We start from the raw sequence: 14,157 nt of genomic DNA on the forward strand, positions 1-14,157 counted from the left end.
TAAAATGCATAATTTTTTTACTTTTTGCTGTTTATATTAAAAGGTTATACCAACAGCTTCCCCATTAAATGAATGCTAAAATGCAATATTAAAAAGCACAGCTATCACAATTCTGTGCATTCAGTGTATCACATTAGAGCATTGTTTAATTTGTTTCCATTTAGGGTCTTTTTCCTGTATCAGTCTGTACTAGAGAGTATATACTTTCTTGGCAGAGATATTATGCACATATATGATTGTCACAGAATAAACAAATTCTATTTGAGACAAGGCAAAGGCTGGAGACAAAGCAATTCCCACACATTTCATAATGTAGCGTGTTCCTTGTAAGGTATCACAGTTATTTTATGTAATCAAAGATACCAAGTAAATTGGAAAACTGCATTCTAAGCCCCTCAGACTTTGGATAATTTAAAAATAGTATTTTGGTGTCCTGCAGTGTGTCTTGCTAACAAGTTAACAGCTTCAGCTGAATAAACTTAAATGTCAGAGGGTAGGAAGATTGAAGTAAACTCCAGCACTCTGGTGTGCAGCTAATATACAATTAATAGGAAACCACTCTTATGTTATTGTGGCTTTACTGAGTTTGAAATTAATGCTAACAGTTTCAATGAGAGATGAAAGTAAACTTTCACTAACAAAGAGAGGAATGTTAAACATGGAAAAATAAAGCATTACTGAAAACATTTGAAAGTACATGAAGACTCTTTTCCAGTCCCACAATTTGCCATTCTTGACCTCTTTTTTTTTTTTTTTTTTTTTCTTAGCAAGCTTTAGCAGAAATCTTAAATTTTGCACAGGTTGTCAGAGTTTCTTGGTTTGGAACTGGTATGATTCTATTTAATGGAAAATTGTAACTATGCCATTTAGGCACATTTCTTTTTGTGGCAATTATGTTAAATATCTCTCTTCATCTTCAAATGTTGTGCTTGGCATAATCCTTTCTAGAAGTAAGAAAATTATAGCCTGTACCAGGTATATTCACCATGCCCTTTAGTCATAAATCCTACCTGAAAGCCATATTTATCCTCCAGCTCAAAGGCCCTCTGCAGAACCTACCTCAGGCAGCAAGTTTAGGTAATGCTTTGCACAGTGGGCACCAAAGACCCAAAGGCCCAACAGGAATTAAAAAAATCATATATATGCTAATTCACACATTATTAACAAAAATAATGATAATCATATTAAAGGAACAACTGACAGCAGTGTGAGCTGTGTCATCTAAATTTTTCTCTTCTCTACAAGATGTTTATGCCAAAGAAATAGCTGGCCACCAGGGCAGCAGAAATTTTATGTCTTCAGCATGCAATTAGGCAATTGTTTGAAAGCAAAATGACAAAGAAAGCTCAGCAAATTAAAAATCGCCTCCTTATAAATATCCCTATAAATACAAATCTATATAAATATAAGCTTTTATCTCAGCTTTAGCTGAATAGCTGTTTAGTCTAATACACATCTAAGATTCCTCGGAATTTTTAAAAATGTTGTTGTGTTCTATGATCTTAGTAAAACTTATTGCTTAAACTGAAATATGAACTTTTTACTGTATGAGTAAGAGAACAACGTGTGCCTACCCTCCTGACTGATGAGTATGATCACAGAGAAAAACCTTCTATGTGAGAGCCTCTAAGAGTAGTCTCAGTATCTTTGTGAGCCAGTGCTCGAAGGGCTGAACCCTGAAAGGGTGAAGAAAGAAATCATGAAAATGGAACAAATTGAAAAAAAGAAAAAAAAAAAGCTGTTAGAGGCTTTTACTAAGCATGCTTTACCATTGACGTTTTCTTTACATAGGTGTTATCTTGTACACAATTTCCCTTCAGACCTTAACTCTTGTTTGGTTGACGTGGAGAGGAGAGGTGAGGAAGCGATATGCTACCTTTTTCTGCTCCCCTGTTCTCTTTCGTCCACTTTGTCAACGAATTCTGGAAGGGCTCATATTCAGCTGTCAATCATCACACACAGGTCCTTTTCCTCAGAGCAGCTTTCCAGCCAATCTTCCCCAAGCCTGTAGCATTTCATGGGGTTGTTGTGGCCCAAATGCAGGATCCAGCACTTTTGCTTGTTGACCCTATCATATCTAGTGAAAGTCAAAAGAGTCTTGCTGTCTAGATCAAGCTCTCTGTTATTTTTGCAGAATCAGGCTCAGCAATTTTTATTTTGAAGAAGTATTTGCAGTTGCCGAAAGTACTAGAAAAAGTATAAAACAGTCATTTGAGAGATCGTTTTTCTTTTCTTCTACTAAAGAAAAGCAGGATATCAGTCCATCTATAGCTGATTCTCCTATGTCAAAATTCCTGTTTACTGGTCTATTTGAGAAAAGCCTGTAAAGTTTTTGGAAGCTAGTGACAAGAATATTTACAGGGCTCTTCAGCTGTTCCACTTCAGCATACGTAACTTAAAAGGCTGGAACATTGTTAGGTTTTGGTTAATGAGTTAGAGGAACGATTGTTGTGTGTGCTGGTTTTATCCCTGTAATTTCTTTTCATTTAGATTGATAAGGAGCAGTTTCAAAAAATCCTGGAGCTAATTGAAAGTGGGAAAAAAGAAGGAGCCAAACTGGAATGTGGAGGAGGTCCATGGGGAGACAAAGGTTACTTCATTCAGCCTACAGTTTTTTCTGATGTTACAGACGACATGCGCATCGCCAAAGAAGAGGTAAATAAAGCCTTGGCAGCCTGGAGATTATCCATCTAAATGTCCGTACAAAATACCCATTTAGAAGGTCAAGTGGCTACATAAAAATGCTTTGAGTAAATCTATTGTTCCCTTGTGGTGGTGTTTAAAATGCTTTTCTTGGTTTCTGATGCCTGCTCACCAACTCAGTGGAGGTGAGGTACAGGAGCATGCAGCTGGCCTGCCAACAAAAGGTCCCAGCTTAATCTGTCAGTAAAGAAGAAATATTGAGATTCAAATTGTTTACATCACCCGTACTGCCCATGTCTCACATGTTAAGAGTCACAGTAACCTGTAACAGAGAAGCAAACCTTCATGGCACAGCTTGTAAATTCTTTGCACTGCCTAATGAACCACCAAATTTGGGCTTTGGACACAAGTAAGGTGCCAGTGCCAGGACACCAGTGATTTTCAAGGAAACAGAGAGAGTTGCAAGTACAGGGCTGATATATCATTCAGAAAAGCAGTTCTGTAAACACAGCCTTGAAGTGAAGTCATGGCCACTGCTGTGTGGGGTGTTTTTTACATTCATCTTGGTTAATAACTGCTGCAACTGTGTTACAATGATGTCCATTATACTTCTCCATACTAGAAAGCTCCTTCAGAATTATTACAAATCTAGGTGTTGCTTTTAACAGCCATCAATACTGCTGACGCATCTTCTCAACACACCGAGTACATTCAGCAATAGTTAAAAAGCTGAGCTAAAAGGAATAGCAGAGCATCTAGATTTGATTGTGATTAGGAGGGAGCTATAAAACAGGAGAGTGCAGTAAGAGAAATAATTTAGGTCTGGGAGGCAGATAGGAAACTGAGAGAGGTATGTTTCTTCACAGATCTATTGGTTTCCTCTGGGTCAGCAGTACAAGAACTGCTTTCCTCATGCTATTTTGAGTGTATTGAACAATGAAATCCCAGAGAGCTAAGGCAGTGTAAAGAATATCCAGGTTCTGAAGCTCACAGCCTGAACAGTGGGGAATGTTCAATGGTTCTCTGAGCAATGTAAACCAATCCCTGCAACCCTAGTTAGAAACAAGCACTAAATCCTTCCCAAGAAAATCAAGTGGGAATCTCACGATCTACAGAACAGAAGAAACTATATGTGATAATGTCCCCCTGCTCTACACAACCTTGATACAGTATGGTGGACATGGGAACCTCTGGCTGAGATCACAAAAGCAACACTAGTGGGAAAGATGAGCCTGAGGAGCCGGAACCTCTCATAACACCCATATGGAGAGCAGGATTAGTAGTTTCACTTGGTGTACATGCCCAGTTGTGCAGCTACCTGCAGAGATGAAAGTCTAATAGAAAGTTTAGAAGAAGGAAAAGCTGAACACCATTTTCCAACTCTAAAACTGCAGTTTACCAAGGAAATACCAGTTCATTGGTAAGCAGCATAGATATATAGCACACTGTGACTTCATGCTAGCTACCTTTATGGTGGGTGTCTTTTTTTTTTTCATTTTTTTTTCATCTTTTATTTACTTATTTATTTATTAGTAGTTTTAAATTAAGCTATCTTGATTTGTTTCATGCTACAAAAATGTTTATGTGAATTTATAATCTTTTTTAGAACTCTGTTCTGAGATGCACACTCTTGACTGAATGAATTTAGGAATAGGGCCATCTGACAGAAATATAGTTTAGAAATGTACATTACTTACAATAGTAAGCTATTCTAGTCCATTTCATATGTTTACATGCATCTGAAACAGATATTTGGACCTGTTCAACAAATCATGAAGTTTAAAACCATAGATGAAGTTATCAAGAGGGCAAATAATACTACTTATGGCTTAGCAGCAGCAGTTTTTACCAAAGACATTGATAAGGCACTCACATTTGCAGCTGCTCTTCAGGCTGGAACCGTATGGTAAGTAGTGGCTTTTATAATACTTCCTTCAGAACTGCAGGTCTCAATTGCAGTAGTTCTAGGACATTTTAAGACCTCTTTTGGTGGTATATTTTTATATTTCAATTCCTTGTCATCTTTAGGGAGGTAGATTAATGCCATCCTGCCATCCTCTTATGTCTCTCTTCCCCTTACCTCAACACACTTAACATGCTGTTAAATAAATCTTGTAGTCTTCACAAAGTTGTCCTGTAAACTTAGTCTGAAAAAGGAAATTGACTTGCTAATAAGGAAAGGAGACAAAACAAAATACAGTGACAGTGCCGCTTTGGTTTCCATTCAGGATCTGGGGATAGCCCAATACATAATTTGTGGTGACTGCTTTCTGCAGTGTGTAAAGAAATTAAATATCTGAAGTTCTGAGGCTATTCATCTGGGCAGAACATCCACCTGTGATGCAAAAGACTGACAAAATGTGGTTCAAAGAAACGAAGGAAACCCAAGTGAGGGAGAACTACTACAATTAGAAGGGCAACTATTTCCAGCAATAGAAAAGAAAAAGGCAGCCTACATGGACCTGGAAAGGCAAAGAGATGCAAGAGGGAAAGCCTGGAAGAATAGCAGACTGAGTCAGCTATCACTGACAAACACCTGCACTTCCCTACAGGTATTTCTCAATGCATCAGAAAGAAAACAACCAATTTTTACTTGAACGCAAAACCTGTGTCCAGTCTATATTTTATTTGAAAGAACTTGCAAACAGCACAAACTCCAGCCCAGGTGCTGTGACATGAAAACATACACTTCCAAAAAATATTTTAACAGTTTTGACTTCGGACTTTGTAGAATCATAGAATAGTTAGGGTTGGAAAGGACCTTAAGATCATCCAGTTCCAGCCACCCTGCCATGGCCAGGGATGCATCACATTAAACTGTGTTACCCAATTCCCTGCCCAACCTGGCCTTAAACACTGACAGGGATGGAGCATTTATCAGTTCTTTTGGCAGCCTGTTCCAGTTCCTCACCACCCTCACAGTAAAGAACTTCTTCCTTATATCTAACCTGAACTTCCCCTGTGTAAGTTTGAACTCATCAGCTCTTGGTATTCTTTAAAAGCAAGAAAGATCAAAATAAAAGTGGTACCTTTTGGTTTTACTGGTATGTGATTGATGGCTTGTCTAGGAATCCTCAACTGTGAGTAGAACCTCTTTTGTTGAAACGAGGAGATTGGTTTCAGAAGAAATTATAAGGTACGGAAATAGAGAATATCTGTTTTGACAATGCTGCAAGACAAAAAGAGATTCTGTGATTCTCAGCCAAAAAGCAGGCTACATATTCTGCCAAAACTCTTCATACTGTAAATTCCCCTGTGAAATTTTTTTCTTACTCATTATTGTATTTTGTTCTGCACCATAATACAGTGGTTTAACACTTAATATGGTTTAACACTGAGTACAACCAGTCAAACCTTCCTAAATACGTACTGAAGTGATTCTGAATTTATCTGTTAGAAATGTACCTGCAGAAGATTTATTTAACTGTGACGAGTCTTTATAGAGAGCTTATGCACTAGTTAGGAGGGACTTTTATCATAACTATCAGAAAAATATGCGACTGTTAGAACCCTAATAAACGTAGTTTCTGTTGTTTCTCCTAATGTTTAACTACAAATGCTTTTGCAAATACATTGTTGAGATATAGTTTGTTAATATTACCATAGTTGTGGGTTTTCTTACAGGCAACAGAAACCCACTGATTTTTCAGAAGTTAAAAAATTGTTTCGTACTGTCAAAAGTAACTTTTCTGTTCTTCCAGGGTTAATTGTTACAGTGCAATGTCTGCTCAGTGCACTTTTGGAGGATTTAAGATGTCAGGAAATGGACGAGAAATGTAAGTAAATAGTTTTTAAAATGTACACTCACAGGAACTAAAAAATAAAATACCAAAACTCAATTTTAAACATACATAACCAGGAGGCCCAGTTCAATATTTTGTCATATTAGTCTATACAGCATTTAGATGCTTCATATTGTGTAAGACAATGTCAAGCAAAGTATTACTCCATGAAACAAATAAGAAATTCACTTTGATACACACTTTTTCTAAATGACCAATTTTAGTATCTTGTATCCTACTCATATGCAAAGCTGTGTTTCTGGTTTACAGCTTTTTCATGTATAGAGAGAGTGTGATTTACAGAAAATTATATATGGGTGTAGTCTGTAGAAATGCCTTTCCATTGCTACTTTTTTGAAAATATTAGACATCTAAAAATCCTTGATTTAAACTAGATTTTCAGTTTAACAGTCTTGCAGCAACATTTTTATGTTATGTCCTAGCTTGACCAGAAATTATGACAAAAATTATCTATATTATTCAGATTAGTGAAGTGTATATAAGATAATAAAATTCTTTTAGACTTCTCAGGTTCAGTCTAGTTCAATTTGAATCATGTCTTGTCTTAACCTGAATTCATTCTGATCTTCAAATAATGTGCCAAATCATGAAACATTTAATATGATACATCCTCATTACATTATGTAGAATTACGTCTTCCGGGTTTTGTTTTTTTTCTTTTGAACACGAATCACAAGCTGTCCTTTGTTAAAAACGCCATACATCTGGGAAAAACAAAGTGTTTTATAAGCAATGCATAAAAACCAAAATGGGTAAGTTTCCCCTTTTATTTAGCTACATGCTTAGTACTTCTGAAGAATAATGGAAGTAAGGAAAAATGTATGTGCAGGTGAAGTGATTCAGAGCTTTTTTTTTATCTGGGTTTGGGATTGTGGGGTTTTATTCTCATTTGGTTTGGTTTGGGTTTTTCTTTTTTTTCAAGAGGTAAAGGCTAGGGTTTTCATGTTTGCTCATCACTGGACTCAATCTGCACCTGATTGCAAATCTCCCACTGACTTCAAAGGAGACAGAGTTATGCCAATGCGGAGTGCTTTAAAAAACATCAACATGAAATAACACCCATAATTTAAGTCATTGTTATCAAGGACTGTTTTGCATTTGCTGATTGCCAAACACTGGGACATCATCAATTCTGAATTACATCCTTTTGCAGGAATATTTTAGGGATTTAATTGCTGGAAATAGCAGAAAAATTATAATAGGTTGTCATAAAGACTGTCTATAACAGTGCATTTTGAAGGAAGTAAACTTTTGTGCAATTGAAGTTTTTCCCAATGCTTGTTTCAAAATCATAATTAGGGGACAAATAAGAACATTTCTGCTAAAGATCAAGGAAATAACTAGTACCAGATGTCTGACTTGGAAATAAAATTTTTGGCAATTAGTTTTGAGAGAGGCAGAAATAGGTGTGAAATAACTGCACTGAAATAAACCGGAAGTTAGTATGTCAAGCCGTTGACTTCTTTGAATCCCAGAATAAAATTCCCTGAATAAAATTATCATTCTTTAAATGATAATACCATTATGAATTAAACTACTGAATGTCATGCACTAACAGAATACCTCTTCAAAAAGGAAAAGAATCAGTAAATATTTCTTCACTGCATGAGAGGTCTGAGCACAGATTTCCGTTTTGCATACATATGTATCCAGTAAGATGGCAATGAGAACTGAGTAACATTGTACTGTAGTAAAAAATAAAATTGTATTGTTCTACAAAACAATCAACTATGGTTAAAGAGTTTTACTGTGTCAGATGTCAAACATCTATGCACACAAGCAAGCTTCATTTCATCATGCAAAACATAAAGTTGGAATCATGTTAATAAAATGTCAGAAAGAGTCTAGCGGTTTTTACTGTCTGTGGGATTTCGTAGTGGATTAATTATGTCCTTCACTTACTTGAGATAAAGCATCTGTTGTTTGACTCTGGGGAAGAATCTTGACATTAGAGGAAGGCCTTGGCAAATAACTTGTTGATCATGTTTGTGAAGACCTAATATGTGCCTAATTTGCTCCACAGAAATGAAATTGCTCTCCCCACTTTTCTCAGGAAATAGTTGTAGCTTTTCCAAATGCTTCAGCAGCAATCTAGCTGCACAGATGTTTTCTAGGTCCAGCTTGCTTGTTGCATATCTGGCCAATTGCAAAGTAGAACTGAAAATCCCATCCAGGACATAACTCATACAAAAACCATTAACATAAATATTGCTCTTGGTTCTCTTTTATCTAGGGGAGAATATGGCCTTCATGAATACACAGAAGTTAAGACTGTCACAATCAAAATCCCACAGAAGAACTCGTAATGCTGCTTGAGGTGCAGAATTTAACACCTTCAAATGAATCTGAAAAAGCTACCTGAATTCGGAAAGGTTTTGTGTCCCAAATTATTCATTAACTTTCTTGATTTCTAATTGTGTGCTTACATTAACAATATAAAGGATATTGTCGAAAATTTTACTGTCATTAACTGAGAAAATGAAAACCTAAATGTCTGGTACATAGCTGAGAGATGTTTAAATTCATGTTGAGAATAAATTACTTTTTCAGTGGAAAGTGTCTAGTGCTGTGAAAATGTTGCTTTTTCAATATATCCTACAGGTACAATTTGAAATTATGTGCTCTTCTAAATGTTAGATGGTGAACTCTTTGCATTTTCTTGTCTTTGTGACCTTAACAAAAGCACTTATGAGTAATTACCAGATAGATATTCCTGTGTGTCTTTAAAAACAGTAAACCTTTTTAGATGTATTTCTTAGACTACTGAATTGTTCATCATACTCCATAAATGTAATCTGGATAATATTAAACCATATTAAAATTCATCTTCAAAAGCTAATATTGCTCCTTGCATTAGTCTTTTCTTTTACACTGGCTTACCACTGGCTCTCATGTAGCACATATTTTATATCTCTGAAGAGGAGCTACTGTCTCAGTGGTGTGTTTAAGACATCAGAAATCTACTGTATTGGCTACATGGAGACCTAAGTTCCTAATACTTCAACAGTATTACAAATGGAAAAATATGAACACAGACAGCCAACACTTGACTTTTTAGTGTTAATTGTATAATAAAGTTCTAACAGATGACAAGCAAGAAATGCTGAAGGGAAAGAAGAGGAGGTGAGGCAAGGTAATCTCTTCTTTAAGTGTACTCGTATTCCTGCATAAAACTTGCATGTTTTCCTCCCTCCTCTCTCCTCCTCTAGTCTACTGTTTCACTTCATTCTTTTTCTTCATCCTCTCTTTTTCTTATAGCCGCTTATTCTCATAAATGCCACCTGCAGATATGTATGCCAAGCTGATCATAACCTGTAAGGTCTCTCAGTCTGTGCAGCTTTAGTGTTTCGCAACCTTCTGCTAGTGCAGCTTTCAGCATGCTCTGATGGCCACTCACCATCAGCAACCACCAGATAAGCTCTGGGACAGCGATCTATACACACCAAGCACAGCAATTACATAGCCTGATACTGACAGGGTCATGTTTTCTGTTCAGAAGAGGAAAGAAAGAACAAAAATCAAAATAAATACTAAGTAAAGGAGAATAAAAAAAAGAATCCTAATAAAATCAGCTCTGAAAAACTTTAGAAGTGGTAATGAACATAATGTTAGAGAATGACAATCCTGCAACGAAATATCAAATATTTAAAAAGAGATGAAAAGCAGTATGTAGAGCATGTATGGGTCTTAAGTCTCTACTGTCCAAATTCTACTTTCGCTGAAGTCAGTTTCATAAGTCTCAAGTCCCAAATGACAATAAGTCTACATATGCATTTTGGTTTGAATCAGGAGTGCACTTCTGAAATTATATACCTGAGCATCTCCACTTACCTTCTTTATTTGCATGGAAGAGTGATGCAGGGGAGCAAAATTAGCTGCCTTTTTAATGACACTAAACCAGAAAATGCACACTTGGCCTGTGCCTGGTATTATCCAACCACAATAACCATTCAGCCCTTAGAAGCAGACTAGGGCCAGTCTGAAGCAAATCCCCTCTGAATGTGTGCTGTGTGGGTGGTTGGCTCTTATCTGCTCACAGTGTCCTTTGGCAGCACAGGACTACAAATCCAGTCCTACCAGGCTAAGCTGCCTGCATCTGCAAGCCCAAGCAAAGAATGATTTTGAAATATAACCCGAGGAAAAGGAAAACTCAACATAAATAGAGGGGCAAAGGAGAAGGATCAACTCAGCCTTGCATGTATACACGTATTCTTCTTGACAACACCTAAGTATTTTAATACTGCTCTCAGCAATATTACAAATCTATTTTAGTTCTTATTTGAGAAATTTGTTGTCTTATTTACAGGTAAAATAAAGCTGGCAATGGTCTTGTTCTCTCAGTTTAAACATTTAAATGTAATCAGTAAATGTAATCAACTAGTATTGACTTTAATTCTCATTTTTTCAAAAACCTTGAGTCCATGTGCATATTAGACATATGAGAGAGACAGAGGGAGAGAGAGAGAGAGCAGATAGAGACAAAAAAGGCTGTCATTCAACCAAGGTGAAGCGCCCAACTTCATGATGATATATTGAAGCTGTTTGGAAGAGATGCCAATGTAAAGAGATACACCTTTTGGCATTAAGTAAGCTTAAAGAATTCAATATGTGTGTGCTTGCATAAAGCACTTCAGATACCTTTGAAGCAGGCAAACAAAAGCTCAATAGATTACACGGTCGAGTTTATTTTATAAAAAAAAAACATTAGTTCACAGTGCATGGCAAAGTGTCCAACCCGGAATAATTTCAGAACACAGTCCCATTTGTTCCTCAACCACCGGTTACGAACTCAGAGCCAAGTTCAGCAGCGGCTTTCTCTTCTCAGTGAAGTCTGTTACTGCTAATAAAATTTCTTTATGAGTACAAGAAATGTCCTTTTTCAATTAAAAGTAACTGTAACTGTGTTCTTAGTATTAAAAGCTCCACCTGACAGTGAAATACCTTTGTTCTGTTTTTGCATTATTCTCCACATGGGTATGGTGGCTTGTGATCACCTAGGCTGGGCAAGAATAAAGGAGGACTTACGTAAATATTACACAAGTAATTCAGGGAACCCTTTCTTTCTGGGCTCTAATCATTACCATGTTACTCCTGTTACATGCTAAAGCAGCACCATTGAAACTTACTGGGATAAAACGTGAAAAAAACAATAGTTAATTCTATGCAAATGTTGTTAACAATGTTAATGATATTGTAGTCAGCATTTCACAGGGAACAAATCAAGAAAAGTAAACTTGCTGCACTTCCTTTCAAAGCCCCTGAAAACTGACTGCTATGGTCAACATCAATTAATTAATTTTTACGTTTGGATTAAAACGGTGATATTTTTCATATATTTTTCCAAGTTAGTGAGTGCTTGAAAATTCCAGCAGATTTGACAGGAACTATTTCTTTTTCTAGTGAATTATGTTTCTATCTTCTTAACACTATTAAATACATACCTTTGATTTTCATGAAGATATGACCAAGCAGATGCTTTTGCCGTCTTCATAGGAAGTTACCTGTTTCAGCAATTTTTTACCATATAGAAAAGCAAGTCATAGAAACTTGGGGTCTTTAAAGCCACTGTCTTGCCATCACTGGAGCCATCTCTGACACTTCTCCTGTCCCTGGTATACTTTTTTTTTTTTTTTAAGGGGGGAAGCTCTTGAATGGCAGCAGCAAGATAGAGAGACCCTCAGGCTATTTCAGTCAAAACAGTGAATCTGTAAGGAATTCTCATTCCATTTCAAAACAGAAAATTGTTGATAATCCTTGACTGCCGTATGTCCAGGTCTTAAGACAGAAAGCAAAAGATGTGGAAAAAATATTCACAGCAAAAAAAAAAAAAAACAACATCTGGCTTGGATAAGGAGTGAAAATTCCCTAATGAAGTAGGTTTTAGGGAGGAATTTGAAAGATGTGAGATCCTGGCAGGCAGCACGGCTCATGAGGGAGGACAGTGATATATTCAATCTGTGTCACAAAAGATAAGGGCAGAAAAGACAAGTGCAATAAGAAGGAGGGAGAAAGGAAAGGAGCAATAGCAGAAGTATAAGGAGTTTGATGGGGAATGAAAGTAAAGCTAAAGATCATCTTGAGATTCTGAAAGATCTCACTGTAAGATATTACTATAATTCTGTAAGATTTAACATGAAGGGTTTTAATGATGAAGTGTCCTTCCCTGGCAACTTCATCATCATGTTTGCTGGCAGATTATATTTGTCCTGCCTGATGCTTTGCATTCAGGTCTTGTTACAGTTCTTGTGGTGTCTTGTCTTCCTCTCACTGAAAAGCAAGATTTAACTAACTCCTTTTTAGAAGTTCACTTTAAAATAATGGAAAAAAAAAAAAAAAAGTGGTTTTGAACATTTGGGAACAATAGTACCCTGTGAACTTAGTGGGAGGCCGCGAGGACTGGATTATAACCTTTGCTGTGCTGGATGAGAAACACTGGCTTGATGAATATACTGTTCTGGAAAAAAAAAGTTAAAGATCTGGAAGCACAATATAAAACTGACTCAGCCAGTAAAATTCTGCATAGCTGTAGGAAGGACATAAATCACTTGTTGCAAAAAAAAGCTAGACAGGCATAAAGATCCAGTAAGCAGAACTGAGTATTGGATGGTTGGACTGTTGAAAATCCAATTCATGAAACAGTCCTCAAAATTCATGAAACAGTCCTCAACAATTATTCATACGCAGTATAAAAACTGGTAATATAAAAGAAGGACACCACAGCTGGTTTTGCACATTAGTAGCAGGCATTGCAGAAAGATCTGAAAGAAGTATTAACCAAAATATAATAAGGTTGTCCACAGAGGGAGCAGAATAGAAGTAGCTCACTCTTTCAAGAAAAAGTATTTGGTTTATTGTCTTAGTTTATATCCCCATATTGCTTACAGAACTATATGGAGCATAACATTATGACTAAATAATAGGTTGACAATTACAAATGCCTAATCCAAGATGGCTCTGGCCATAAGGAACATTTCAACAAGCTCTACTAAGTATTTAAGGTTATTAAACAAACCACTGCAACTGTGCACCATCCTCTCTCTCACTGCCAGCACAGAAAAATCCCTTAGCCTCCATTACCTTTTTCATGGACTACTAAGAAGTTTTGATCATACAGCATGATGCATGCAGCACAAATCCAGCTGTGGCAAGCAATGACTTTGTATTACTTTGACGAATGGTACAAGCTGTCAAGGCCTTACTTATGGGCTCCTTGTAGATTGGTGATGCATATTCTACTGAATGTAGAACATGGATTCTACATTCATTCTGAATATAGCTCCTTATTACGTGAAATTACCATGCTTAGGATTGACAAGCACGCCGTGTAGTGATGGTAATAAGACTGGCAAAATTCCAGCAAGATTAGAGATTTATAGAGAAGAATGTCTAACAGGCAAGTAAGTGGACCAAGTGAGAATAAGCAACACTGACCACAATTAACTATATTCAAGAATCAAGAAAGATTTTATATGAGTGTGGAGGAAGAAACACGTCATTTGAATGTTGTATTTGGATTATAAACATGTCCCATATAAAGAAATATTTCAGAACTCTCATTGTGGACAACAGTATGTATTGCTGAGCACGGTGCTAACTAGCGAGATGAGTCTTGTATAAGGAACCTTTGACCCTGACTGTGCTGATAGCAGTCTTTAAAAGGCATAAGATTCTGTAGCCTTCTCCATCTCCAGACATCCTTAACAAAAAGAAT

At 36.6% G+C, this 14,157-nt stretch overlaps 1 protein-coding gene across 1 annotated transcript in view; it reads left to right on the top strand.

The window, feature by feature from the left end:
• The window catches only part of ALDH1A1 (aldehyde dehydrogenase 1 family member A1), a 31,816-nt gene extending 22,531 nt beyond the window's left edge, over positions 1 to 9,285 (top strand). Inside the window, exons 10-13 of the mRNA XM_061348290.1 lie at positions 2,491 to 2,655; positions 4,392 to 4,549; positions 6,345 to 6,419; positions 8,680 to 9,285. Of these exons, the coding sequence (XP_061204274.1) occupies positions 2,491 to 2,655; positions 4,392 to 4,549; positions 6,345 to 6,419; positions 8,680 to 8,752 (471 nt within the window). The 3' untranslated portion in view covers positions 8,753 to 9,285. The remainder of the gene's footprint in view (positions 1 to 2,490; positions 2,656 to 4,391; positions 4,550 to 6,344; positions 6,420 to 8,679) is intronic.
• Positions 9,286 to 14,157: the final 4,872 nt, after the last annotated feature.

Source organism: Neopsephotus bourkii, unplaced genomic scaffold (genome assembly GCF_033783945.1).
Source record: "Neopsephotus bourkii isolate Nb327-2 ecotype Australia unplaced genomic scaffold, CSIRO-AGI_Nbou_v1 NB_350, whole genome shotgun sequence".
NCBI lineage: Eukaryota > Metazoa > Chordata > Aves > Psittaciformes > Psittacidae > Neopsephotus > Neopsephotus bourkii.